General features: G+C 33.6%; 1 protein-coding gene across 9 annotated transcripts in view; it reads left to right on the plus strand.

The window, feature by feature from the left end:
• The window catches only part of AKAP9 (A-kinase anchoring protein 9), a 157,312-nt gene that overhangs the window by 107,236 nt on the left and 26,311 nt on the right, over positions 1–23,765 (plus strand). For all 9 annotated transcript variants that reach the window (XM_041728301.1, XM_041728305.1, XM_041728306.1 and 6 more), the window contains 13 exons: positions 948–1,180; positions 2,505–2,624; positions 5,477–5,653; positions 6,449–6,553; positions 11,747–11,899; positions 12,257–12,436; positions 13,060–14,133; positions 15,270–15,410; positions 15,921–16,409; positions 16,993–17,056; positions 17,145–17,266; positions 17,846–18,037; positions 18,303–18,491. In XM_041728301.1, coding sequence (XP_041584235.1) covers positions 948–1,180; positions 2,505–2,624; positions 5,477–5,653; positions 6,449–6,553; positions 11,747–11,899; positions 12,257–12,436; positions 13,060–14,133; positions 15,270–15,410; positions 15,921–16,409; positions 16,993–17,056; positions 17,145–17,266; positions 17,846–18,037; positions 18,303–18,491 — 3,239 coding nt within the window. The remainder of the gene's footprint in view (positions 1–947; positions 1,181–2,504; positions 2,625–5,476; positions 5,654–6,448; positions 6,554–11,746; positions 11,900–12,256; positions 12,437–13,059; positions 14,134–15,269; positions 15,411–15,920; positions 16,410–16,992; positions 17,057–17,144; positions 17,267–17,845; positions 18,038–18,302; positions 18,492–23,765) is intronic.

The raw sequence follows: 23,765 nt of genomic DNA on the forward strand, positions 1-23,765 counted from the left end.
TAAATCAGTACTGTTTTAAAAGGAAAGCTATTTTCTATGGATTCCTAGTCCTGAGTACAGTGTCGGCAGACTGGTTAGTGTAAAGACTTTCTGGTCATGTTCCTTTATTTTTTCATTAGAGAATTGTTTTACTTTGCTATTTATACTTTTTATATTATTAATATTAATAGCTAACACTTATATAGTGCTTACCATATTCTAGGCACTATTCTTTAGATATATTAACTCGCTTGATCCACAATAACTCTTATAGATCAGTACTATTACTCCCCCCAGTTTATGTATAAGGAAATTGGAGGACATCATGTTAAATATCACATAAAAGATAAGTGGCAGAGCTAGGATTTGAATTCACAGTCTCTGCTCTGAAGCACTACACCATACTGCCTCTCATATTTGTCAGTTTTTTCTTGATAAACATTGTATGAGCATGTAAGACTAACTCAGGAATATGGATCTAATAAGGAGATAGACTAACAGGAAATTCTGATTGTAGTTGTATTTTCTTCCTGTAACTCTTGGCCTTGGTTAAAAATTTACAGTATTTGATCTTCGTGTGTATTGTGTATGCATTTAAAAGTGACTTTATTGGTTTGGAATTAATTGATTTTTGCCTGAGGTGAGTTATTTCTGTGCTTAAAAAATTTAATTAGACTTTATTCTTTTCCTTGTAGTGAAAGTGGATTTTTTGGGGTTTTTTGGTCATTTGCTTTAGCATTTTCAAAGTATTGTTTTTAGTGACAGGATGATTCTTTTTGTTAATACAACATAATTTTTTGATACTAGCTTATGTTATTTTGATATTTTCACAGGAACATTTTCCTTTTTTCCATGAGTTTGAAATCTCAAATTTCTTATATCATGAAGATAAAATTTGAGCATAGTTATGGGTGATTTCACTATCTTAATTGTGATTTAACTTAGAATATTTTTATATTTGTAAACAGAATTACTGCAGGAGACAGAAAAACTAATGAAGGAAAAACTAGAAGTACAGTGCCAAGCTGAAAAAGTACGCGATGACCTTCAAAAACAAGTGAAAGCTCTAGAGATAGATGTTGAGGAACAAGTCAGTAGGTTTATAGAGCTGGAACAAGAAAAAAATGCTGAGCTAATGGATTTACGACAGCAAAACCAGGCACTGGAAAAGCAATTAGAAAAAATGAGAAAATTTTTAGATGTAAGTATTCTCAACTTGAATATTGATTTTCTCAGTGGAATGCTTACTTGCTGCTACTCTAGGTTGTGAATTTTGAGTTATGAAGAGGCCCTTAAATTCTAACATTTTCCTCTATATGTGTTTTCTGCCAATTAACTGAAAAGTATTCTAAATAAAAATTCTAATGATTTTTATTGTACACCTATCACAGCTAAAAGCGGTACAAGCAGATTATGAATAAACCCTTAACAGTTAGCCTTTCCAAATTCAGAGTTAAGAAGTTAGTCCAAGTGTTCCTTTAATCAACTGCCAGTGCAGGCAAGGATCCTAACTGGCCAACACTCTTTCACCCACAGAATACATACAGTAACTGTGCTTTTGGAAATGACTGGGGGACTGGAACAGTTTTTATGCTGTCATTAGTCTTTGCAAGATGTTATTAAATCTCTACTTTCACATGGATTTTCCTCTTTGGGCTTTCATTTAAGGTCGGATATACTCTTAAAATATTAAAGAATCAGATTCTGACACATTTTATAATTTTGATATGAAACCTAGATTAGGATGAAAGAAATTGATTTACTAACCGATTTGTTCTCCTATTTTTTTTTTTAAAGATTTTATTCATGGGATCCCTGGGTGGTGCGGCGGTTTGGCGCCTGCCTTTGGCCCAGGGCGCGACCCTGGAGACCCGGGATCGAGTCCCACGTTGGGCTCCCGGTGCATGGAGCCTGCTTCTCCCTCTGCCTGTGTCTCTGCCTCTCTCTCTCTCTCTCTCTGTGTGACTATCATAAATAAAAAAAAATTTTTTAAAAAGATTTTATTCATTTATTCATTAGAGACATAGAGAGAGGTTGGCAGAGACACAGGCAGAGGGAGAAACAGGCTCCATCCACGCAGGGAGCCCAGCCCGACATGGAACTCAATCCCGGGTCTCCAGGATCCCCCCCTTGGGCTGAAGGTGGCACCAACCCACTGAGCCACCGGGGCTGCCCTCTTTTTTTTTTTTTTTTAATGACTAAATTAACACTGGAATTCCTCTTTTGTTCCGAAAAAGTAAACTCACTTGTGGGTGAATATTTTTATTTCATTCTATATTGAACATTACTTGAGTTTTTAGAAATGTTGTGCTTCAAATAATATTTAAATGCATAAATTTTTGTTAAAGAATCCAGATAGGCTATGTACCATATAAAGATGTTATCTTTGTAAACCTTTTGGTTTAGGGTATTCTGTGGTTATCAGTTGTTTTGTCTTCAAACAAAACTGTATGTATAAAGGGAAGTAGCAGAAATAAAAGCTTCAACAGATGTTGTTTCTTCTGTTACTGTTGTTTAAACTTTAGGAGCAAGCCATTGATAGAGAACATGAGAGAGATGTATTCCAACAGGAAATACAGAAATTAGAACAGCAACTTAAGGTTGTACCTCGATTCCAGCCTATCAATGAACATCAAACTAGAGAGGTAAGAACTTTACTGGTGTTGTCCGCCTTACAGTAATTTGTATATTGAGTATAAATAAGATGTGTATTGTGAAAAACTTAAAGGAAATTCTTATTATATGTAAATCTTCAAAATCAGAAAATTAAGTATAAAAGGTTCTTGAAACTCTGAAAATTGTTTACATTGAAATTTATCTTCTAGTATTGCCCAATTAAATAAACTTTATTTCTCTATTCCCATTCCCAAAAAACTAATCAAAAGAATTATCTGTATTTACTTTTTACTTCCCCATCTTGCATTCTTTTCTCAGTCCCCTGCAGTAAAGTTCCAACCCCTCTGTCTGAAGGGGATTTTATATCCTCTGTTTCATTGAAATGATTCTTGTAAAGGTTACCAGCCTGATGGCTTTGTCCAATAATCATCTCTCTGTCTTCATCCTACACAACCATTCAGATGCTTTCGTTAAAGCCTTCTCCTTTAAACACTTCCTTCTCTTGGCTTCTGTGACATAACTACTTCATTGGTTTCTTTCTCTGATCTTTGTTTCTCAACCCAAAATAAATGGTGGAGTACCCCAAGACTTAGTCTTGAGCCCCCTTCTTCTTTCCTATTAATATTCCCTTTCAGGTAATTACATGTAAAAGACTGTGCATTAATATCTCCAGCCCTGACATCTCTTTTGAACTCCAGGCTCGAATACTCAGATGCTCACTATATATCTCGATTTAGATGTCTCAAAGTGAACATGCTCAAAAGAGAGTTATTGATTCCTAACTAGCCCCCACCAGAGAAAGACAAGAATAAAACATGTTCCTTCTTCATTTTAGTAAATATTATACCATCTTCACCTTCCTCATTGCTAAGGTGTAGTATTCATACTTGATTCCTCTCTTTTTCCCAATTCCCACTTCGATCCCATCAGTGAATCAGGTTGCACTACATCTTATATCTTCCTGTTCTTTCCATTTTCATTCATCTCCTTAAATCCTAGCTGGCACTGTTTGCCTGGATGATTTTGGTAGCCTCCTTACGACTCTTCCTGCTTCTACTTTTTCATCCCAATTGTCTATTTCCTCATATAGAAACATAGAACCCCAAATTTACCAAATGAATACTGCATGAATGAGAGAAGACTTATTGCATAAATTGCTAACAATGGCTTGTAATGGTTATGAAGAAATTCTGCTTGGCATTAAGTTTGAATCATGGCTCTGCCATTTACCAGGTGTATGACAATGGCTAAGTCACTTTTTTAAACTTTCTAAAACTTGTTTACTCACTTCTAAAATAGAAATTGTAATGGAACCCATCTCATAGGAGTATTGGCCTGCTACATAGTGAAGACTTAAAATTGTTTTCAGAAATAATAATTTTTTTAAAATCTTAATTGTATTTAATTTCTATACAAATTATTGGATTTCATTTCTCTTTAAAGAATTTCAAAGAAGCATAGAATGTCTATAAACTCATTATAGTAAAGTGTTTTCTACATTCTCATTGAAGTAATCTGATATAAAATAGCCTTATCTACTAGAGCAGTAGGAAAGTTATCAATCCCCACAGAGTTTGTAGTTACTGGTCTTATTCCTAGTATATTTTCAGCTTTTGAAAAATAGCTAGATTTGTTGAAACTCAAAAGAATATTTAAGGTCTAAACATTTCAAAAAAAAAATAAGGTCTAAACTTCTTGTCATTTCCTATTACTCATTTTCATATATTTGAAAACTGTGACCTACCCCATTCAGGAAAGCTTGAACTAACAGGGATATGTATATTAGATTTTTTCCTGGAACGTTGTGATCCATTTGTTTTGTCTTTACCTTACCAAATCTGATTTCCCAGATTCTGATTTTCTCAAGATCAAAACAATCTAACTATAACAGTATATTGTACTATTTTGCTGCTTTGTTTTTTTCCTTGACTGTACTTCAAATCTTAATCTACCTATTATTGTCAAAAATTTCTCAGTGACTTTGTTATATTCATCCTTGAATATGTAATTATAAATAAGATTGCGTTTGTTTTAATGTTTTGAGGGTATCATTTTAGATAATTTCCTTAAAGTATCTCACTGAAGTAAGCTAGAATTCCTTTTCTTCTTACCATCACACTTTTTTTTTTTTAGTAAATTTTCTCTCCTTTCTTGATGAGAATGAATTTCATAAACTATCTTATTAATGCTTCCTGAATCCTTCCATCACAGAGCCATTATCTTGAATGGACCCTACTTATCAGAATTACTTACGGAAGCGTTCAGATTCCTCTCATCATTCCACATTCCCATCTGCAGGAATATGTAGGCTGAAAAAGCTTTCTGAGTGACCATATTAAACCTTCCTTAAAAAAAAAAAAAAAAAACCTTCCTATTTCTGTGGTGTTTAGGACCCCTCAGTATTGTATTATATATGTATATATACATCAATTTTAACCATTTGTGGAAAGAAAAGTAGATTCCATGTAAGATTTTTTAAGGTTATTTTATCTCACATAAGAGCGTAAGTCAATAGTTTGCAAATTTGTCACTTCTATTAGATTTTAGTGTGGTTGTAACCAATACAGCTTTTACTTCAACATTATTCAAAAATGTAAGTATCTCAAAAAAATGTAATTATCTGTCCTCATAGCTGGAGAAAGTCTTTGTCTTAAGAGAAACAACTTTTTGTAAAGGGTTGATGAGAACAGTATTATTTTTGTTTTGTTAGTACCACTTTGTTTTGTCAACTTAGAAAACTTCGTTATAGTTGGAGACAATGATTGCTATCCTTGTCAAAAATAAAATTAGCATAAGATCTGAAAATACTTTTTGAAATGAGGATAGATAATTAGCTTGTTGAAATTTTTTTAATTACAATTTTTGCTTATTATATTTCCAGGTTGAACAGTTAACAAATCATCTGAAAGAAAAAACAGACAAGTGCAGTGAGCTTTTGCTCTCTAAAGAGCAGCTTCAGAGGGATATACAAGAACGGAATGAAGAAATCGAGAAATTGGAGTTCAGAGTAAGGGAACTGGAGCAAGCCTTGCTCATTAGTGCAGACACTTTTCAAAAGGTGTGACATTTTCTTTATGTTAATTTTATTAAATGTTTTAATGCAGATTACTCTTAGTCACATAAACATCAGTTCCTTTAAATAAAAAATTGTTACTGACTTTTTGTTATTATTATTACAAAACATAAAGAGACCTTTATGTCTTCAGTGACATTGTAACTATATCTGTTTATTCTTATCTCCAGATGTTATTTGCTACCTTAATCCTGAGGCTAAGACCTTAGTCCTTTCCTGAGAAAGGAAGATTAGTTAAACCAGAAGAATTAATTATTCTTTTTAACAATGAGTATCCTTTTAACAATTATCCTTTTAACAAGACCTTAGTCCTTTCCTGAGAAAGGAAGATTAGTTTTAACCAGAAGAATTAATTATCCTTTTAACAATGGTTGTGACTGTGGAATAATAGCCATGTGAAAAAGCAGTGGACACCAGCTGAGGCTTGATGCTCTATCCCAGACTAAAAAGGAATGAAGTCTATTCCCATTATAATGTAGAAAGCAAGAATGAATCAAGGAAGAGCAGGAAAGGAAGGTTAGGAAGGGAACAGTTCAAAGGATAGTCTCTGTTTTATCTGAGGAATGTATTTTAAGAGTGTCAAACATTCCTGTTTGAATTTGTATAAAAATGCACTCAAAAGTGAGTATCTATAAATTTGATTATTCACTCATGTAGAATATCAGCTGCTAATTGGAGAAATTTATCTGTCTCTAATAAAATGAAATTTATCTGTCTCTAATTAAAGTTGATAATCATGATTTAATGCCTGAAGTTTTGAAAACATTCTTATATTTAAAGGTAGAGGACCAAAAACAGTGTGGAGCTGTAGAAGCTAAAGCAGAATTGTCCCTAGAAGTACAGTTGCAGGCTGAGCGCGATGCCATAGACCGAAAGGAAAAAGAGGTAAGGAGTTTATTTCTAATGGCAAAATGTAGTTTGAATTTTTTTTTTTTTTTAAGATTTTATTTATCTATTCATGAGAGACACAGAGAGAGAGGCAGAGACACAGGCAGAGGGAGAAGCAGGCTCCACGCAAGGAGCCTAATGCGGGACTCCACCTCAGGACCCCAGGATCACGTCCCAGGCCGAAGGCAGGCGCTAAACCGCTGAGCCATCCAGGGATCCCCTGGTTTGAAATATTTTAAACAATTTAAATAAGTCAGCTTGAGAATATCATTTGTACAGAATAGAGTTTAGAGTCTAAAACCAAAGTTTATATGATTTTAACTTGAAGACAATAAAGATTTGGACAAATAAGCTGGTATGAGGAAGAGTGTTCCAGTCAAATATGAAACCCTGACACAGGATGAAGTTTTAAAGACAAAAAGAAGGGGCGCCTGGGTGGCTCAGTCAGTGGAGTGTCTGCTTTGGGCTCAGATCATGATCATAGGGTCCTGGGATCAAGCCCCACATTGGGCTCTCTGCTCAGTGAAGACTTTGGTTCACCTTTCCCACTGCTGCACCCCTGCTTGTGCTTGTGCTCTCTTTATCAAATAAATGAGTAAAATCTTTTTAAAAATAAATTAATTAAATAGAAACAAAGGGAAGGTAAATACAAATTGAGTGAAGAGGACAGTGGAGAGAGAGTTGTGTTAGAACAAAAGGCATTATCTCTTTTTCCTGTTTTACCATGGGCTTTGAAGTATTGGTACTTTGCAATAGTTCTTTTTTTTTTTTTTACTTAAGAAACTTTAAATAATAATACATTTAAAAATAATAAAATAAATAATAAATAATAAAATTTTTTAAAAGTTTCTTGCCCTGGGAAGTTATAGTGCTATTTTACAATATACTAAACATGTTCTTAGAAGATTAACAATAAGGGGGGGAAAAAAAAGATAAACAATAAGGTAATTATATAAATTGTCCTATGTTTTTCTACTCCCTCCCTTCTCAAAAAAAAAAAAAAGAAAAGAAAATCCACTTTTAATATAGTATCTAAGACATATTATACTCTGCATTATCTTAGCTTTATCATTAAAAATACTTAAGGTTTTTTTTATATTACACGTTTATTTCCATATAATTTTCTCTGGATACTTAATACATTTTAACAAATATTTATTGAACTTAAACAGTAAACAAATGTTAATAAGTGCTTTGGAAAATATCAGAATGGTTTAGACATAATCTAAAATCCAGCTCAGAACACTTGTGGTTTAGAGGGAGAAAAAAGCCATCTACATAAATGATGAATAGAAACGTTCATCTCCATGAGAAGGATTATTTTCTTGCTGTCCTATTATAATGACTAATGTTTATCCTAAAAGATTCTTGATTATTTTGCTTTTTTGGTTTTCCACAACAGACAGAGAGCACTTGTTTATCTGTAACACTTTGTGTGTTTTGAAAAGCATTAACATTTAAAGTACCTTACACTGGTAAAGAAATTGCTCTCTAAAAAAACAGTCAAAACTGGACCCCAAAACAATGACGATAGCTAATTATGGGTAGTTGATTAAGTTTACTGACTTTATATTTTAATTATCTTCTGAAGTTTATAGAACATTACTGACACTTTAATTTATCAAAGGAAGTATCCAATATCTGTCTACCTTTTACTCAGAATCATAGTTGTTCAGAACTACAAAGAGACCGGTCAGCCAGCTTCTGTCCGCCAGCTCCCAGAGTTTATAGATAAGATAGAGCCAGACATGTTGAGTAAAGGGTTAAAATGATAGCTCATCCTGGCCTACCTAGTGTTTAATAACAGGGACAGGTACTCTGTCAGAACCCACTCATCTGTAACTAAAGACTGAAAGAGAGGAACATAGAATTAAAATATGTATCTTTCAATGAAAACAACTTCTTAAGCATTCTCTCCTGCACTGGGCAGATGTTTTCACAGACCTGACAGAGTATAAACTAATATGTCCATATGTGTCATTAGATTTTGAGATTACTTTCTACTACTCTCATAGCCTTAATTTGTGTAAAACTCTTTTTGAGGTTTATGCAGAACAAATAGAGAAGAAACTTTGAAGATAGGAGTTTTAGGATGATAAGGGGAATAATGTGGAGAGAAAGAGTAGGAAGAATTTCTTTAAGAAAAAGATGCCTTGGGCAGCCCTGGTGGCTCAGCGGTTTGGCCCTGCCTTCAGCCCAAGGCCTGATCCTGGAGACCTGGGATTGAGTCCCACATCGGGCTCCCTGCGAGGAGCCTGCTTCTCCCTCTGCCTGTGTCTCTACCTCTCTCTGGCTGTCTCTCTGTCTCATGAATAAATAAATAAAATCTTAAAAAAAGAAAAAGATGCCTTCGTAGGTTTTAACTCTGTAGAGCTAATGAGATCTAGCTTATAGATGGCAATAATAAATAGTAGTAGTTGGACTTCATAGAGATCTGTGCTAGAAAGTAGTATCTTAAAAGCATTATGTCATTAATCCTTATGTCATTAATCCTGAGAAGAGGCTCTAGTGTTACCTTCATTTTACAGATGAGTAAACTCTTAAAAGGGTAAATAGCTTGTTCGTGGTCACGCAGTAAGTGGTTAAGCAAGAATTACTCCTGGATTTCTCTGATTCTGAAGTCCTGTAATGCTATACTACCAAAAAATTGGGGAATGTTTTGCCTTATTGGTGAGAAGTATTAAAGACTGTCATTCAATACTTATTGAGATCTTAACTCATGCTGACTACCACTATCCAGTTGTAAAACCAGCAGCAGATTTCAAAGAATCTAATGTTTAAGAAGACATATATACATTTGAAAGAGATAAAAAAGACTTTAAAAGAAAACACAAATAGTTGCAAATTAATATAATCCAGTCTAGATAACATTTGGTAGCTAAATTAAACAAGATTAAAACAAAGAGCCGCCATTCTCTTTTAAAACCCTAATAATATTCTTGTGGTTTTGGTTGTTGTAGACTCAGTAATAGGTTAGGTTAGATTGAAACTGGAGTCTGGCTGAATAGGAGGAAAGAACCCTACAGTGTCATCTTTGGGAATTGAAGTCTCTGTTATGATGACTCAAGTTCAGCTGCTCAAAACAGAATGTTAGTGCTTTAGACTAGTGCTTCTCAAACTTTAATGTGCATATGAATCCCCTGGGGATCTTGTTAAAAAAGATTTGGATTCAGTAGGTCTGGGGTGGGGCTTCACAATCTGTGCATCTAACATGTTCCTGGATGGTGCCAATTCTGCTGCTCTAGGGAATCACACTTTGAATAGCAAGACTTTATTTCAAATTTAGAATTGGACCATAAATTCATGTATCAAGGAAGTAAAACAAAACAAATGAACAAATGAAAAAACAGACTCTTAAATACATGGAACAAACTTGTAGTTTTTCAGAGGGGAGGGTGAAATAGATGAAGAAGATTAATAGATACCCCCCAAAACAAATAGCATTTGAGGTAGGACATCAGTTTTGAACTTAAATGTCTACATACATATTAAAATAATACCTTTTTATCAAAAGTAGTTGTGGAAGATAGGGATAGGTATAAATACTACTATATTAGATAACTTTGAAGAAGATAATAATCACCACAGTTTTCAGCAAACCAACCTGTTAATTATATATGAACAACTACTAAATGTATTTAAGGTGTGTTTATTGAGTTGAATACCAGTGTACAGAAAACAATTTAAGTATAAGTCTTGGACATTAGTTATTAGAAGCAGGATAAATGATAGTTAAGAATGTAAGGCTCTAGGGGTGCCTGGGTGGCTCAGTCGGTTAAATGTCTGACTCTTGGTTTAGGCTCAGGTCATAATCTCAAGGTCACAGGATCAAGCCCTATGTCAAGCTCCTTGCTTAGTGGGATACTGCTGGAGATTTTCTCTCTTCTCTGCCCTTCCCCACCAGTCACTCACTCTCTCTCTCAAATAAATAATAAATATGTAAGTCTCCACAGGTAAAATCTCACCAATACTAGCCTTGTGACCTCAGACAAGGTACTTTGTTCTTAGTGACTCCCTCCTCATCTCTGAAATGGGGATAATCCAACTAAAGATCTCATAAGGTTGTTACAGAGTTTTAAAAAAATAATACATGTAAAGCACCTTATACAGTATCTAGTAATAAATTATCTATTAGTGAGGCTTTTATTACTAGTATCAGTACTATTTCTCTTAAGGAAATATTAGGCTAAATTATTTTGAAGGGTTTTGCATTGCTAGTGCTAAGATAGGATTCTGATTACATGTCTGAGTGTAAGCAGAATATAGTTCTTTTCAAGTTCTAAGGCAATAAATGATTTGTAGGCTGCTCTCTCAGCCAGCTGCCACTGAGTAATGTTGTTCCTGCATTTTAGGTTGCTTTTAATGCAGCGATTTTGATCATCAGATAAATACATATTTGGAAATTCATTCATTAAGTATTTATTAAGCAGCTACAAAGCATTGAGCTAAAATGACTATTCCTTAATCAAACTCAACTTTTAAAATATAATAACTAGGTCTTGAAACTTGTCCTTATATAATAGTCTCTGTATAACCATTACAGAGTAATTGCTTATCATTAACAGTAATCTATGCTTAGAAAGAGCTAAATTTCTATTGTCCTACACATAGGAGCTCTCTAATTTTCTCCTAAAATAGTATTAATAGCTTACTATTAAGTTTCTGTATTGCACACCTAAGGATCTCATGGTCTTCGTGTATACCTCTGCTTTCTTCTGCTTAAACAAGACAGATGCACCCAAACCTTTCATTAAGCATTAGTATGGACTAATTTGAGCTAGTCTCACTTGGTAGCTGACCAATTGACTTAATTCTGCAGCTTTCTTGGACCTTTTGGTAACAACTAAATTTAACATGAAATAAAATTTCAAATGTGGACTCATTCCCTTCCTCCCCTGACTTTTTTCTGCTTTATCAGAATATTTTAGGTAAGAAATGGCTCCTTGTATCCTTCCTCTGAAGATCTTCCCTTTGCTTTGAGTAGGATGACTTAAAGGTGATCAGTTTGAAAATACCTAGAAACCACACGGTTATACCTGGCTTAGAGAAACCCCTTTATTCTCATGGCTTATATGTTTTAAGCAGATACATTTTATACAACTACTTATATATAGTACTTTTCATTCTCTCTTGACAGACATTGTATAAACAGGTATTTTTTTTCTTTCTTTATGATAATTTTTGTATCAGATTACGAACTTAGAAGAACAGTTAGAGCAGTTTAGAGAGGAACTAGAAAATAAGAATGAAGAAGTTCAGCAACTACATATGCAATTAGAAATACAGAAAAAGGAATCTACTACCCGCCTCCAAGAACTGGAACAAGAAAACAAATTATTTAAGGTAATTAATTAAGAAAAACTTTGCCTGTAAATAATTCATAATTTTTGTCTTGTCTTTGTATTCAAGTATTTGCTGAATCCAGCTACTGAATAATACTTAACAGAGGAACATTAACTGCAAATGGGTTTGCATGGAATTTATTTTCAACCCAACATAAACATTAGAATTCATCATGAATGAAGAATTTTTGAGAACTTTTATCAAAATATTTTAAGAATTATTGATTTAAATGGCTGTATGATAATCCAATTTTGTATACATTTTGGGCATTTTATCTTTTGTAACACTTAATTGAAAGAATATTCAGAAAATTACATATAATAATCTGTCCAACTGGATGGTTATTTTTATCCCTAGGATGAAATGGAGAAACTGGGGTATGCCATAAAGGAATCGGATGCTATCCCTACTCAGGACCAACATGTGTTATTTGGAAAATTTGCTCAAATAATGCAGGAAAAAGAAATAGAAATTGACCGATTAAATGAGCAAATTGCAAAACTTCAGTATCAACTTAAAATTACAACAGATAATAAGGTACACTAGTTTAAAATTACTCCATGAAATAGAGCTAGAATTTTAAAGGCCAAATGGTTATTTTTTAGCTTCTCTTTGAATATAAAACTGAATAAACCTTAATTCTCTTTTAGCATTAATTTCAATTTATTAAGGCACATTGGCTTAATAAGCTATGTGTATTTTTTGTCCTCTCCTAATATTATGTCACAGATTTTTGTTGTTTTCCAGAGAGAGTCCCTGGCGACTCAGATTTCATCATATCATTCTAACCAAATCTACTAAAAATTATTCTACTCAGTATGAATTAAATCAGATAATAGCACCTTGCTGTAGCCCTTTTTTATTTTAATACTTCATTCTTTTCAGTTAGAGTTTATTGACGATTTTATTTCTAGGAAATCAGCTACTAATGTGTAAATCACTTTCTATTTAACAGAATTTTCTGAACAAAGTTTGACAAAAGGTCCTTGTTTGATATGATGGTGACTATTGGTCTATATTGAAATTAGTCTCACATGTCTGAGAGGTATATTATTTGTATCTATGAGATCAGCACTTTCAGATCCTGCCCTTAAAATAAAAAATAAAATTCCCAAAATATAAGTACATATTTATGTCTGTTACTTTGTTTTCTTTAACAGGTTATTGAAGAAAAAAATGAACTGATAAGGGATCTTGAAACCCAGATAGAATGTTTAATGAGTGATCAAGAACGTGTTAAGAAGAATAGAGAAGAAGAAATTGAGCAGCTCAATGAAGTAATTGAAAAACTTCAACAGGAACTGGCAAATATTGAACAGAAGACGTCAGTGGATGCTAATTCTTTCCCAGAAGAAGCAGATAGTTTAAAACATCAATTGGATATGGTAATAGCTGAAAAACTGGCTTTGGAACAGCAAGTAGAAACCACTAATGAAGAAATAGCCTTTACAAAAAATGTACTTGAAGAAACCAATTTAAAAATGAACCAGCTAACACAAGAATTATGCAGCTTAAAGAGAGAACGTGAAAATATGGAAAAAATCCGAAGTGTAGCGGAGAAAAGCATTAACATGGCTATGGATGATCTGAGCAAAATCCACCCTGAACTGGAAGTAGTCCTTGCTGAGAATGCTCTTAAACCCCTAGAAAATCAGACTTACTTCACATCTTTTGAAGAAAACAGCAAAGGTTCCATAAGTAGTTTGGAAACAAAGGTGCTACAACTTGAGGGCACTGTGAGTGCAAAGGACATAGAACTCACTCAGTGCTACAAGCAAATAAAGGATATGCAAGAGCAAGGCCAATCTGAAACAGAAATGCTTAAAAGGAAGATTGTAAACCTACAGAATATACTTGAAGAGAAAGTTGCTGCTGCTCTTGTGAGTCAAGTCCAACTTGAAGCAGTTAAGGAATATGCAAAATTCTGTCAAGATGAACAAGCAGTTTCATCAGAACTTGAAAGAACAAATGTACAGAATTTAAATCAAGTAACAGACAATGAGATGGAGTCAAACGTATTAGCATTAACCTTGAGAATATCAGAATTAGAAAGCCAGGTGGTTGAAATGCAGACTAGTTTGATTTTAGAAAAAGAACAGGTAGAAATTGTGGAGAAAAATGCTTTGGAAAAAGAAAAGAAGCTACTAGAACTACAGAGACTATTGGAGGAGGAGAAAAAACAGGGAAATAAAGAAAGGAAAAGAAGCCCTGAAGGAGATTTTGAAATTCTCAAGGTTAGGTTGTTTTTTATTTTTTTCACTTAAATTCCATAAAGAATTCTCTTTTTTCTTTGTTCCTTAATAAGCTGATTGCTAATTTACTAAATTAAATATGTGTTCTTTACACCTAGCAATTCATATATAGGGGCTTTTTATAAAAATATTACTTTTCTGTGCAGTCCATATTATCACTAAAGTAATGAATACAAACTCTATTTTGTGGGCTTCAAATCATGTTATTTATTTCACTAGCATACTCATTAGAGCAGTCAGAAGAAAGTTAGAGATGTTAAGTGTAGCAAATGTCCTTTGGAACTTATGTGGGGTTTTTTCCTGTTCCATCTAAGATGCATGCTATTTGATCATTCCTTTTAAGTAATGGAAAATATCAAAACATATTAGCGTTCTTCTGAAGTGACATATCAATGATAAGTCATTAGCTTTTGTAGATTTTTATGCCTGATAATAGGTTCTTCCTTTTCTTAGAAGTAATTTGTATTTCTCCTTTGTAAGTCTACTTTTGTAGAGATCTGAAATGGCATTTATTTCTTAGCACAAGACAGAAATAGAAGGACTTTAATTTTCAAATTCTCACTTTATGTATTTATAATTTTGAGTACTAAATGTGCAGTCTTATCTGAATAGGCGATTAACTGACATCAAAATTCTCTAAATATATAATTTGTTCTACAAAGAATGATAATTCTTTCCTTTTACTGGGCTTTTTTCTCTTAAGTCTGTGGAACTATAAATTCCTGTAGTCCTATTAAAATAAAATATTAACATGACTTTCCATGTTTTTAAAACTTGTAAGAAATATCTTAGTAAGACTTGGTATTATTTGAGGAAAGTGGTACAAATATGAAAGTGTTCTGAATGGTAACTACATTTTCATTAATCTTATAAATATTTAGAATATATATACATGATGGATGTTTCGTTCCCAGAAAATAATTTTTTTCTTACTGTCTCAAAACATAAACTGATGGTACCTAAAAAAAAGTTTTCCTATTTGTTGAAAGAACGTGAATCATTTCTATACTGATAAGTAGTCATTCCTGCAAAAGCTTCTTTAGAATGTATAAGTACCTTGAACCTGGCTGTATTTTTTTAAAATAATGTGTTTTTAAATGTTTTCCACTGCCATTCAGACAACTGCTGAGCTAATTCATACCAGTGAAGAAAGTGGATTTTTTTGTCAACTTGAGGCTTTTAAAGCTGAATCATCAGCTATCAAAGAAGAACTTGCCAATTATAAAGAGAAGGCAGAAAAGCTTCAAGAAGAGCTTTTGGTAAAATAACATTTCTCCAAATTCACTTATTTTTACATATCTTAATTTCATTTCAAAGTATATTCTCTTCTATAAAAACAAACCAAATTCATAACTTAAAAGCTAGAAAAAAAATCTTTTGTAGTTTTGATGAAAAGTTTTTATGAATTTCTTTACTAGCATGTTCTTGCTTGGTTTTCCTTGAATCTTTTTTTTAGAAAGATGCTTTTAGTCTCTAGTCCATTAATGATCAAGGAGAAAGACAGATGTTAAACAGAATTCTCTATTGCATGAAAACCAAAAGAAGAGGCTGATAAAATAATTTCACTTGTATGATAGTCTGTGACTATATATATATGTGTATATATATATATACACACACACACTGGAGATGTGGAATCTATGAGTGTTTCTGAAATATTTTTCCTATTGTTCTGAGGAAAATGAATGTCTTAGCATGAATATACTCTCTACCCTAAATTCTACATTTAATATTTTTAATTGAATGTTCTACTGTTCATTATGTTTTAGGTAAAAGAAACAAATATGGCATCTCTTCAGAAAGATTTAAGCCAAGTTAGAAATCAGCTCACAGAAGCAAAAGAGAAATTAGCCTACTTCTTAGAAAAAGAAGATAAGACTAAGGTACAGGAAAACAGAATAGTCTGCGTATCAGAGCCGCTTCCTACTAACATGGATGCAAGTTTGGCATCCCATACAGAAGGGACTCTCAAGGTCAATAGCAGCAGTCAGACTCCACAAGTTCTTGTTAGAAATGCAGGAATCCAAATTGATTTACGGAGTGAATGTTCATCAGAAGAAGTCACTGAAATAATCAGTCAGTTTACTGAAAAAATTGAGCAGATGCAAGAACTACATGCTGCTGAAATTTTGGATATGGAATCCAGACATATTTCAGAAACCGAAACCTTGAAGAGGGAGCACTATGTTGCTGTTCAGTTACTGACGGAGGAATGTGGTACCTTGAAGGCAGTGATACAGTGTCTGAGATCTAAAGAGGTATTTGGTTCTCAGAATATGTGTTTTTTCAACATTCTTTGTGTTTTTCCCAAAAATTCTTTTTTTTTAAAGATTTTATTTATTTATTCATGAGAGACACACACGCACACACAGAGAGGCAGAGACACAGGCAGAGTGAGAAGCAGGCTCCATGCAGGAGCCCAATGCACTCAATCCCAGGTCCCCAGGACCACGCCGTGGGCTGAAGGTGGCGCCAAACTGCTGAGCCACCCAGGCTGCCCAAATTCTTTGTTTTTAAGAGAAAAAGAAATTTATGATCGTCTCTTCCTAATGATAAAATTGCAGTTTTAAATCTTCCCATTGTATAGTCAGATGATAACTTTCCACAGAATTCCTCTGGAAACTTGGAACATGATATTATTATGCCTTAATTGATGAATGTCTTCTTAGGGTAATATCTCTTAAGAAAAAAATTGAAGACATTTATTGTAAAATGTGTGACAGATTGAATTGAGTTTTTCATTTGTTTTTTAACAGCGTTACAAAAGACCAAAACTATTTATTGAGCCTTATTTTTATTAAGGAAAAAAATGTTACTTATACTTTTGTTTTCTCTAATTAGGGATCCTCAGTTCCTGAATTAACACATTCTGATGCTTACCAAACTAGAGAAATATGTTCCAGTGGTAAGTTATATAAATTTCTGACATTTTTGTAGTACTTATTTAAAAAATATTTGTTTCTTTTTAATAGTGGTGGTTTTCTTTATTTTAGATTCTGGATCAGACTGGGGTCAGGGAATTTATCTCACACAAAGTCAGGGATTTGACACAGCATCAGAAGACCGAGGAGATGAAGGTGAAAGTTCAACAGATTCATTTCCAAAGAAAATAAAGGTACTGAAGGACAGATGTCTTTTAGTGACACTTAGCCAATGTGGTTTCCATATCGAACATCTCAGTTTATTAGAACTTACATAGTAAGATTCTTTCTGAAGAATCACATAGCAAGAATTAATCTTGGGAATCTGTTTAGTGTTATTGCTGTATTCTGCAGATAATAAAGTACAACATATTTAATAATTATCTGTCTAAAGATTTTTAGAAATAGTTTTTGTTCCTGGTGTTTTTGAGTGCCAAAATTATTAAAACCATCTCAAGGACTAGAATATATCTCTTACGTATTTCTTTTGGCGAAATTAGTGGCCAGTCTTTAAATCCAAGAAGAGCACATCAGATTAATAAAAGCAACGTATAGGTGAGAGCTACACAAAGTCATAGACTGTCTTCTGGGATTGGCTTACCCCTCCATAAAAAGAAGGTTGTCAATAATGGTAGCCTGGTGTATCCTTCCTGCCGTGTCTCTTCTAAGTCAGTCTAACTAGATAAAACTACTTTGCTTAAGATTTATTTTTCTTTGTATGTCTATCTTTGAAGAAGATGTCAGAATTCTGGCCTTTGGGTTCTCATTTCTAGGGATTACTAAGAGCTGTCCATAATGAAGGCATGCAGGTGCTCTCCCTCACTGAGTCTCCCTATAGTGATGGAGAAGACCATTCTGTTCAGCAAGTTTCAGAATCTTGGCTAGAAGAAAGAAGAGCTTATCTCAGTACAATTTCATCTCTTAAGGATTTAATTACCAAAATGCAAGTGCAAAGAGATGCCGAGGTACTTAATATTGTGCATCTTACTAGTTTTGTATGGGTTTTATTAATAATAAGGTACTCTACAGATTAAACTATGATCTTTTATGATGTAATTACATGTGCATTACTGTATATCGTTTAAATGCCACAAGCCACACACTTGAAAATAAATCCATACTTTACTTTTGGCTTATACTCTTTGTTTTGATTAGTAGATAAATACCATTTTTAGAATTTTTTAAACATGCTAATCTGAAAACTAACTTTTGTTTTTTATACTCTGCTAGGTTTATGAAGGTTCCCAGTCTCATGAGACCTTCCCAGACTGGCGAGGTGAACTTCTGCTTGCTCTTCAGCAAGTTTTCTTAAAGGAGCGTAGTGTTTTACTAGCTGCATTTCAGACTGAGCTGACAGCTCTAGGTACTAAAGATGCAGTTGGATTATTAAACTGTTTGGAGCAGAAAATACAAGAACAGGTATCAAAATAAAACTTTGAAACAAAGAATGCTTTTTAATAGTAATAAGCAAATGAGTTACTGATTACTTTTGGGGAAGGTCTGAAAGTTAAAATTTTAATAGGAGCCACTAAGAATATTAGAAGAAAAATTATTACCTTAAATGTTTAATCTTATGTTAGAAAATAAACAAGACTAGAAATTAATGAGCTATTTATCCAACTTAGGAAGTTAGAAAAGAACAACAGAATAAGCTCAAGTAAAGTAGAAGTAGTAAACCAAGGTCAGTTCTCATTCTCTGCAGTGGTTAGATTATGTACAATTGCTGTGAATACTGAGCCATTGCTTCTAGAGAAAATATAATGGGTAGGATCCTATGAGCCCCTGATCATGACATTTGTCAGTCAATACATAATTTTGTGTGTTCCTGCTTAAAGACACCTTATTTACCAGGTATTGCTGATTCATTAATATTGAACCCATGGCCAAAAGCACTACATAATTCATGCCTAAACAAAGCTCATCACATGTATTCTCTGCATAGAATACAGCCTTCTTGTGATCTAGGTAGTTCATCATTGTGCTAGGGAACCATTCTAAATAGCAAAGTCACCAATAAAAAGCATAAAAGGACAAAAAAACAAAAACAACCAACAACAACAACCCACAGCGCTAAATAGATGGCAAAAATAGATGGACACTTGTTTGCAGTATAAGAGATGAAAGAAAATGGCATTATGTCACCTAGTTCAGCTTCAGCTACATACATGCACAGCTGACAGTTTTAATATTTTGCCCCTCTTTGCATGTTTACAAATGACTGTAAAAGCACCACAAGTACTGATTTTGGGTTGCAGATAAATTTTAGTGAATAGGCAGATTTGTAGATACGTAATCCACAAATAATGAGTTCTACTGTAATAAAAATGAAGCTGGTGAAATGTATACATTGGTACAATAGAGAGGATAAAAACCTTAAAAGTTTCTTCTTTGAAAGGTTAATAAGAAACTTTTCTGGAGAATTGGTTAAGGAGAAAGGTAAAGCACATTTTTATAAAAGTTAAAAATGAAAATAAGATCATAATGAAAGGTTAACTGAGATATAAAATATTAGAATATAGTGAATAATTTTATATCAATTCAAAAAATTGAGTAAAATGGACAAATTTTCCACAAAAATAATCTCTTCTCAAAACTCATTCTGGAAGAAATGGAAAACCTGAAAAAACCTACAGCTAGTAAAAAACAAAACAGGGATCCCTGGGTGGCGCAGCGGTTTGGCGCCTGCCTTTGGCCCAGGGCGCGATCCTGGAGACCCGGGATCGAATCCCACGTCAGGCTCCCGGTGCATGGAGCCTGCTTCTCCCTCTGCCTGTGTCTCTGCCTCTCTCTCTCTCTCTGTGACTATCATAAATAAATAAAAATTAAAAAAAAACAAAACAAAACAAAACAAATAGTTAAAAAACTACTAACAACACTTAGTGCCCAGATCTTCATTTTCAACTACATTTTGCATTAAAAGGAACTAGGAAGTAATGGCTGATTCCAGAGTTGGAGCAGAGGGACATGCAAAATGAACCTGTAATATCTTGATTTGCTGATAAGGGATTGCTCAAAGAATGAAGCAGAAATGTCAAAAGATCACAGAAGCCTGCTTGAAGGAGTTCCCAATGTCCACGTTAAGAACAATTGGAACATCAAACTAAATAATGATAGAGAGATTGTAAACTAAAGAGTAAAATAACTCATGAATTCATACTAATATAAACAAATGGATAAAAATTCTTTCTTAAATCGAATTTCAGATAGTGTATAGAAGAAATAATATAGATCACCCTTTATTAAACATTATAGTAATAACTCAAGCAATAATCAGCCATGAGTCTAAAACTAGTAGAAAAATATTTCAGAAAAGTATGTTTACATGGTCTCAAATCCTCAGGATATCTTTTTTTAATTATAGAGGAAAAGCAATGACTGTACTATGGAAAACCTGACAGATACCACCTTTAACCAAGTGATCAGAATTAATATCACCAGTAATAGAACAAACCAGACACCATGTACCTCCTTATATGAAATACACTACCTCACTTTTGTGCATAACTAAAATCTGCTCACAAGCATATATTAGGCCAAAGCAAATTGAGGCCACTGTACATCTATCAGAATGGCCTAAATAAAAATGAGGGAAAATACCAAGTACTGGTGAGAATGCAGAGAAATTGCATCTGTAATACATTGCTCATAGGAATGTAAAATGAGTCACTCTGGAAAATGATCTGGCAGTTTCTTACAAAGTTAAATATATACTTACTATATGACCTAGAAGTCACACTTATAGGTATCTATGAGAAATGAAAACTATGTCTCCATAAAAATTTGTACAAGAATATTCTTATCAGTTTTATTTGTAATACTCCAAACTAGAAACAACCCAGTGTCCTTTGACAGGTGAATGGATGAGCAAATTGAAGTACATCCATATAATGCAGTGCTACTTAGCAATTTAAAAAGAACAGACTATTGATACTGTAGACATCTTATGTAATATTTGAAATGACAAAATTATAGTGATAGTGAACAGATCATTGATTATCAGGGGTTATGATTGGGAAAGGATGTAACTACAAAGGAGTTTCTTTGTGGTGATTAAACAATTCTGTATCCTGATTGTGGTGGTAGTGACTCAGACCTATACATGTGATAAAATTTCATAGTACTATATACCAGGAAATGAATGAGTGCATATAAAAACTAATGAAATCTCAGTAGGAAATAAAAAATAAAAGATTAAACGAAATCTCAGTAGGACCTGTAACTTAAATAGAATTATACCAATGTCTAAATCTAGGTTTGATAATGTACTAAGTTATGTAAGATGTGATCATCAGAGAATATTGGCTGAAGGATACATGGGAACTTTGTCTTAAATTATTTCAAAATAAAAAGTTTTTTAAAATTGAGAATCAGACTACAAAATAGCCTGTAGTCCTCAAAAATTCAAGGTCACAAAAGACAAAGACATACAAATACTACTTTTCCCCCCATTTGTTATTAGGAAAATTTGACAAAATATAAATAAGTTTTGTACATTAAATAATAGTATGAAAAAAATAAATAATAGTATGATACTAAGTTAATTTCTGCTTTTGATAATTGTACTGTGGTTTGGAATGTTCTTGTTTTTAGGAAATACTGTAATTTTGGGGAGTAAAGGAGCATCTGTCTGCAACTTATCTTCATACATTTTGGAAAAGAAAAATAATGTACATATGTGTGTAGATACATACACAGGTATATGCAGAGAGAGTAGTAAAGCAAATGTAGTTAACATTTAGAGAATTTGGATGAAGAATATATGGGGATTCCTTGCACAATTTTGGAGCTTTTCTGTAGGTCTGAAATTATGTCAAAATAGGAAATAAAAAACAATTTAAAAAATTGTTCCTGCTACCCACAGGAATTACACCAAGCTCAAATGGTTTTACAGGTGAAGTGTAGCATACATTCAAGGAATAACTAATTTTAATCTTAAACATACACTTCCCATTGTTGGATGACTGGGGGAATGCCTTGTGTTTTTTTAAGAGGCTATTATAACCCTGTTACCAAAATCAGACAAAGATAATACAAGGAAAAAAACCTGTGGGCCTATTTTATTATTATTGTTTTTTAAGATTTTACTTATTTATTCATGAAAAACACAGGGAGAGAGGCAAATACACAGGCAGAGGCAGAGGCAGAAGGAGAGACAGGCTCCATGCAGGGAGCTCAATGTGGGACTTAATCCTAGGACTCCAGGATCATATCCTGTGTTGAAGGCAGACACTCAACCACTGAGCTACTCAGGCGTCCTGGGCCTATTTTATTTATGAACATAGATGCAGAAATCCTAAACAAAATATTAAATCAAATCCACCAATGTATATTTTTTAGAGACACAATCACCTTAAACTTATCCAGGAATGCAAAGGTGGCATACCATTAAAAATAACTCATGTGACTTATTACTTTAAAAAAGAGAAAATAAAACCAGTGATCATTTCAAGAGACACAGCAAATTAAATGAGAATTTTATACTTTAAAATACCTTAAAACAAAGAACAAGCTAAAAATAAAAAAATTTCTTGAACTACATAAGGGTCTATTTAACAGAAACCTACAATAACCAGGGCAGCCCCTGTGGCCCAGCGGTTTAGCGCTGCCTTCAGCCTGGCGTGATCCTGGAGACCCAGGATCAAGTCCCATGACAGGCTCCCTGCATGGAGCCTGCTTCTCCCTCTGCCTGTGTCTCTGCCTCTCTCTCTCTCTCTCTCTCTCTCTCTCTCTCTGTCATGAATAAATAAATAAAATCTTAAAAATAAAGAAACCTAAAATAACCATTATATCTGATAGTTAAATATTAAAAATATTCTTAACTTGACTAGCTTCTTCAACCTTGTCCTAAAGATCTAGCTAACAAAGCAAAGCAAGAAAAATAAGATAGATAGGGTGAGGGGTGAGAAAACCCATCCACTTACATAGAAAACTAAAAAGAATGTATACACATATAATTTTAGAATTAATAAGTAAGTTTGGTAATGCTGCTGGATATAAGATCAAAATGTAAAAATCTAATTTCTTAACAAAATGTAATTTTTAAAAATAATTACTTTCATAGCATTAAATGAACACATTTCTTAAAAATATACAAACTATCAAAACTTACTCAGAAAAATAGAAACTCTAAATAGACTCATCACAAAGAGTTAAATTAGTAATTTTAAAATATCTCACACAAGAAAAGCCTATGATCGATCAGATGGCTTCACTGATGAATTCTACCAAATGATTAAGGAATTGATACCAGTCCTTTACAAACTCTTTTAAAATTAAGGAGAGAAGGGAACACTTCCCAGCCCATTCTATGAGGCCAGTGTTGCTCTGATTTTTTTTTTTTTAAGATTTATTTATTTAAGAAAGAGGAGAAAAAAATCACATAAGAGCAGAGGGAAGGGCAGGGAGAGAGAGTCTCAAGCAGACTCCCTGCTGAACGTGGAGCCTGACAAGTAGCTCAGTCTCGAGACCCTGAGATCATGATCTCAAGCAAAATCAAGAGTCGGCTACTTAACTGACTGAGCCACCCAGGCAACCCATTATTGCTCTGATTCTTTTTTTTTTTTTTTTTTAATTTATGATAGTCACACAGAGAGAGAGGCAAAGACATAGGCAGAGGGAGAAGCAGGCTCCATGCACCGGGAGCCTGACGTGGGATTCGATCCTGGGTCTCCAGGATCGCACCCTCGGGCAAAG

The sequence above is a fragment of the Vulpes lagopus genome, chromosome 13 (assembly GCF_018345385.1).
Source record: "Vulpes lagopus strain Blue_001 chromosome 13, ASM1834538v1, whole genome shotgun sequence".
NCBI classification, from domain to species: Eukaryota; Metazoa; Chordata; class Mammalia; order Carnivora; family Canidae; genus Vulpes; species Vulpes lagopus.